This window comes from Lepidochelys olivacea (genome assembly GCF_965140295.1).
Source record: "Lepidochelys olivacea isolate rLepOli2 genome assembly, chromosome: 8".
Taxonomy (NCBI): Eukaryota; Metazoa; Chordata; order Testudines; family Cheloniidae; genus Lepidochelys; species Lepidochelys olivacea.
In genome coordinates this window covers 68645154-68650587 of record NC_140418.1, presented here as the reverse complement: position 1 = coordinate 68650587, position 5434 = coordinate 68645154, and the positions used below count along the sequence as shown (strand labels likewise).

At 49.5% G+C, this 5434-nt stretch overlaps 1 protein-coding gene across 2 annotated transcripts; it reads right to left on the bottom strand.

Annotated features, from left to right (window-relative positions):
• Positions 1 to 382: 382 nt before the first annotated feature.
• On the bottom strand, positions 383 to 5079 carry LOC311524922 (uncharacterized protein). Of its 2 annotated transcripts, XM_084636572.1 has the most exons (3): positions 4613 to 5079; positions 2505 to 2706; positions 383 to 1732 (listed from the first exon to the last, which is right to left on the bottom strand). In XM_084636572.1, the coding sequence occupies exons 1-3, from the start codon at positions 4822 to 4824 to the stop codon at positions 1196 to 1198; spliced, it is 951 nt and encodes a 316-aa protein (XP_084492698.1). In that variant the 5' UTR covers positions 4825 to 5079; the 3' UTR covers positions 383 to 1195. The 2 variants fall into 2 exon arrangements, 1 of the variants encoding a protein (XP_084492698.1); XR_014712649.1 differs by lacking the exon at positions 383 to 1732 and having other exon boundaries at positions 1739 to 2808.
• Between the last annotated feature and the right edge of the window lie 355 nt (positions 5080 to 5434).

Below are 5434 nucleotides of genomic sequence, written 5' to 3'. Positions count from 1 at the left end.
CTTAAGCTGATTTTTGTTTAAAAAACCCATGATTTTATTGCCTTACATATTTCTTGTGGCAAAGCTTTCCTGAGTGTTTTACAGTTTTATCAGGGTTGCTTCTATAATACCAAATGTTGGCAGATTTAACAAAAACAAACACCCCTCCCCAAAAAAAAAACCCAAGGGAGAAAATAAAAATCAGTACACGTATAGAGTTTGATGTTAAATCTCTAAACTGCATTTGTTTGAAGATGTTCACCTGCGAGATTTTGAGCACATGCAATCTTCGTGAAATGAACAGGAAATGTGGATGCTTAACAGATAGCCGGATCAAACCTTGTTGCGGTTCAGTGATGAGACAGAACACAGCTTTTTGCAAGCAAGCAGGCTGGTCAGCGGAGATGGGCTGTTCTGCCCCCCCTGCCTTCCACCTTCTCCTTTTATTATATTTCTCCCCCTAAGCATTACACACTGCTACACAAAGGAATGTATGACGTTGATTCATATGCTTAGTTACCATCCTCTATCTACTACAATCCTGGTTCTCAGGCCTTGAGCCCAGGCTAAAGAAACCTCCCACAGTTGCTGTCCAAACAATCAAGTTCTCAGGGTTCATATCTAGCCCTTGTCCTTGGATAGAGCAATGTGTGCATTGCTCCTAGGAGACAGTCAGGGTGTGCCCCGCCTGCTTCCAGGTGGAATAGCTAGACATTAACCCTTCATCTCCCCTTTTTTGTTTATTGATAATTGGCCATCTCATGGTAGCCGCCAATTTGTTTTATCATGCTATTTAACTCCCAGACAGACAAGGACATAACCTGGGGAGCTTTCCAGGGCAAAATTTTACAAAGTCTTAACAAGGAAGGAATACATTGTACACAGCAACAACAAAAATAAGCCCAATAATTACAAACACAAAATAACCAAAAGCTTAACATCTGCAATATAATCATCTAAAAGGAATACACTTCTTTTACTACAATTGTAACCAGCAAAAGGCAATATAAGTATCATTCTACTAAGACAGCAAAGGGTGCCATCACTTAAATTTGCAGGAATATAATTAAAGGTGCATGAACCACAAGTAAAAACCCATCCTGATGGTAGGATGATATGGCCATAATTATATAAAACATTAACAGCATGGGAACAATTTAAAAGGGATTGAGAAATTTTTGACAGCCCAATGGCACCTTTGTACTAGTGCAGTTAACTACACGCGCACAGGTGACATTGTGAGCCCCGGCCGGGTACGGTGTGTGAAGGAATATAGCCGTGCGAGGCAGAGTATAGTTGGCCGGGCCCCAATTAGCCATACTAAAATACTGGGAGAAAAGATTAGCATAAGCAAAGAGCAGTATCTTATTCTCCTTCGGGCTTGTAACGGGGGAGGCGCTTCCGAGCCAACCCCTACAGAAAATAGCAGGCACAAAAGGCACACAATCATCACAGAATTAGCAGTGATTTGGGCGAGAATCGCCACAAACAAAGTCTTAGGAGTTTCTGGCTGCTGATCTGCTGCCAGTTTTCGTTGAGCCGTGGCGACCAATGCTTTTACTGCTCCCCCTGTCACGGGCTGGCTTGGGACGTTACGCCTCCTCCGTTTCCGTCCCGCCGTTGTCGACTCGGGGGGCAACGCGGTCTCCTCCAAGGTCAGCTGAAACTCTGGTATGGGATTTGACAGCCCCTGGTGCCATGCCATGTTGTTTAAGTGCTGGTCGCATGCACCGGGCTGGAACCCACAACGGTCCTGCAGGGAGAGACACAGCAGCATATCCCCGACCCCAAGTGATTAGAGGTGCTGGGCCCAGCCACTGTGGATCGGGCAGCTGACGGTAAAAGACACGCGGTCTTTCCAGTACCTCAGATTTGTGAAAATGCCGATCCGCAGGGGTCTGCTGATCTGCATTCAGTGTTAAATTATTTAAAGTAAACAAGAGAATATACATCTGTTGTTGAATGTCTCCTAAGGTTCGGAGATGCAGCTCCCCTTGTTTTAATTGTTTATCTAGCAAGGTTTTGAGTGTGCGATTGGCACGTTCAACAATGGCTTGGCCCGTGGAATTATAAGGGATTCCGTGTTTAAGACGGACGTCCCAGCGGGCACAAAAGGTGGAGAGGGCTGCAGAGCAGTAGGCTGGGGCATTATCTGTTTTAATTTGGCAAGGGCGACCCATAACAGAAAAGCAGGCCAGCAAATGGTGAATAACTTTGTTAGTGGCTTCCCCACGTTGTGGGGTTGCCCAAAGGAAGCCTGAATAAGTATCAACGGAAACATGTAAAAATGAATAGGGGCGGAATTGTGGTACATGAGTAACATCCATTTGCCACAGCTGATTTGCTGCGGTACCTCGGGGGTTAACGGCATAAGAAAAGGTAGGAGCAGCAGCAGCACAGTGGGGGCAGGAACGAACAATGGAACGTGCATGATCAGCAGGAATGTGAAACTGCCGGGCCAAAACAGAGGCAGACTGATGAAAAAAGGCATGGCTTTCAATGGGGTCAGAAAAAAGGGAATTTACCTGACCACGCAACGCGCGATCGGCGCGTGCATTGCCCTCAGTGAGTGGCCCAGGCAGAGGGGTATGACTGCAAATATGAGCAACAAAGTAAGGGAAATGACGAGTGGCAAGAAGATGCTGTAAGACGGCGAGTGAGACAACGTCGATCCAAAGCCTCCTCCACCCCGAGTTCGATCCTCGGCAGCTGGCACCTGATAGGGGACTAAAATCAATTGTGCAATTGACCGTCCACGCGGGAGCGACTGTGGAAGATGAGTCCACACCTGAACCTTAATAATGCCAGTGTAATCAGCATCAATAACCCCTGGAATGACAAAAAAGCCCTGTTTCCCAGCATGTGAGCGAGGGAGAACAAGACCTACAAAGCCGGCAGGGAGAGGTCCCATCACCTGTGTAGGTATGGCACAGACCTCCCCTGGCAGCTGAAAGTCAGTGTCCTCCTGCATGATCAAATCAAGCCCTGCACTTCCAGCAGTCACTGCCCTCATAGAGTCTACGGATTCCAAGGCAGAGGAGCGATTGCCTGAGTAGGAAACACCCCCGTTTGGCCCTGGGTTCGGGGGGGACCCGTCGCGCGGTTTCCCGACCCGCTACGACACTGATTAGCCCAGTGATAACCTTTCCCACACTTGGGGCACTTCTTTGAGGGTCGGGCTGGTGCCTTAGATGAGCGGCACTCCCGCTGAAAATGACCCTCCTTTCCACAGCGGTAACAGCGCTTCCCCTCCTTCCCAGTTTTTCTGAGGGCGGCAGCCAGAACTCCAGCCTTGTGGGCTTGTGTGCCAATGTTCTGGCACGCCCGCAGCATGTCTGAGAGCTCTAAAACACCAGAGACTTGTGCTGCCTGGAGAGCACGGCAGCAATCCTCATTTGCATTTTCAACTGCCAATTTTAACAGGAGCTCGTGAGCTGCCTCAGTGTTATCCACCTGTCGGAGGATAGCCTCCTGCAATCTGTTGGTAAAATCCAAAAAGGACTCTAAGGCACCCTGACGGATACTGACAAAGCTTTTGGTAGGCTTGCCTGAATCCGGGACCTTCTTGAAGGCATGCTGGGCACAGGTGGAGATAATGGGGAAGACGGCCTGAGGGAGTTGAGACTGCATCCCAATAGTAGCAAACTGGCCCTCCCCTGCCAAATGCTCATAAATGATACCTTGCTCTCTATATACCTGGGCTTGGCGTTCTGCCATCTGCCGATACTCACTAAGCCAAATAACATACTGACTGGGTGACAACATCATGCGCAGCAGCGTTTTCCAATCCTCAGGGATTAGGGAGTACCCAGCACCCATCCCTTCAATGAGACCACGCACAAAGGTGCTAGTCAGGCCAAATTCACGAATTGCTTTCTTTACCTCTCTAACCACCGAGTATGGCAGAGTGGTCCAGGTGCCCACGGGGTTGCCCTGGTCATCATTCTGCCAGGTCACCGGGCAAACGGAGACCAGATCAGCCAGCTCCTCTGCTGTAAGATCTGATCGAGCTTTCGCTGCGTGAACCATTTGTTGCACCAGCGAAAGCTTCTGAGCAGATGCAGATGACTCTCCGGGGGGCCCCATGGGGGGAGGGTGATCACACACTGGCTCCGGTGGGGAAGGCCAGGGAGGCGGTGGTAATAGAGGCACTGGGGGCGAAGCAGGGGGAGGGATGGCTGCAGGAGCAGACGGGGGTGGCAGGATCGGCAGCTCCTCTGTTGGTGCTGAAGAGGGCCTTTCTGAGGCGACACGCTGTGTCGCATCGCCAGGAGGGGGGATGGCTGCAGGGGCGGACGGGGGTGGCGAGAGCACCAGCCTCGCGAGGGAGGGTCTGTCCGAGGCGACACGCTGTACCACGTCGCGGCAGAGGTGCCAGGCATGTAAAGCCTGCACGGGTGCCCGAGGCTCTTTGTGCAATGTCTGGCCCAATCGCTCCCAGTCCGCTAGCTTAAGGCTTCCAGCTTCAGGATACCACGGGCACTTGGCACGCACCTCCTGTAGCAGGAGAGTGAGTTCTCGAGCCGGGCAGTCATGCTGAGCCTTACGCAGCAAATACTGCAGCTCATTACGGTGTTGCACTTGCAAAGCAGAGAGGGAGCTTCCCATACTTACCACAATGAAAAATACTCACCGGGATCCACGAAGTGGATGAGTGACGCGTCTGAAACCCTTGCCGGGCGAGGTGAGTGCTGAGGGCCCCACGTTTGGGCGCCAGTTGTTGCGGTTCAGTGATGAGACAGAACACAGCTTTTTGCAAGCAAGCAGGCTGGTCAGCGGAGATGGGCTGTTCTGCCCCCCCTGCCTTCCACCTTCTCCTTTTATTATATTTCTCCCCCTAAGCATTACACACTGCTACACAAAGGAATGTATGACGTTGATTCATATGCTTAGTTACCATCCTCTATCTACTACAATCCTGGTTCTCAGGCCTTGAGCCCAGGCTAAAGAAACCTCCCACAGTTGCTGTCCAAACAATCAAGTTCTCAGGGTTCATATCTAGCCCTTGTCCTTGGATAGAGCAATGTGTGCATTGCTCCTAGGAGACAGTCAGGGTGTGCCCCGCCTGCTTCCAGGTGGAATAGCTAGACATTAACCCTTCAAAACCCTTAATTTGTACAATTGTGGTTTTGTGATTTTGCCACGGTCATATCTTGGGGCATAAGATGATTGTGAGATATCTTTAGGTTGTGGCCTATAACATATGGAGACAGATATATAATGTTTTAATTCAAAATGGCATTAATTACTGAATAACTGAATTCCTGAGGAAGAACAGGCTTGAAGAACCTGTTTTTTTGGACGGCCTAGCAGCAATAAATTACTCCCCATAGAGATTTATCATGCTCAGGAAGTCAGAGCATTACCTATGTTAACATACTGGACAAAAGAAGGTCTAGTTAATATCAGAATGGTTTCTTTTCAGAATTAGACAGATTATACATTTGGGGAAGTA

Bases quoted from the DNA above. Each gene is read 5' to 3' on its own strand.
- LOC311524922 (XM_084636572.1), bottom strand. From the start codon at position 4,824: ATGCTTAGGGGGAGAAATATAATAAAAGGAGAAGGTGGAAGGCAGGGG. The intron at 2,707-4,612 runs GTGAGTATTTTT...AATTGATTTTAG, and splicing joins CATCCACTTCGTGGATCCCG to TCCCCTATCAGGTGCCAGCT. The intron at 1,733-2,504 runs GTAAATTCCCTT...CTCTCCCTGCAG, and splicing joins ATCGCGCGTTGCGTGGTCAG to GACCGTTGTGGGTTCCAGCC.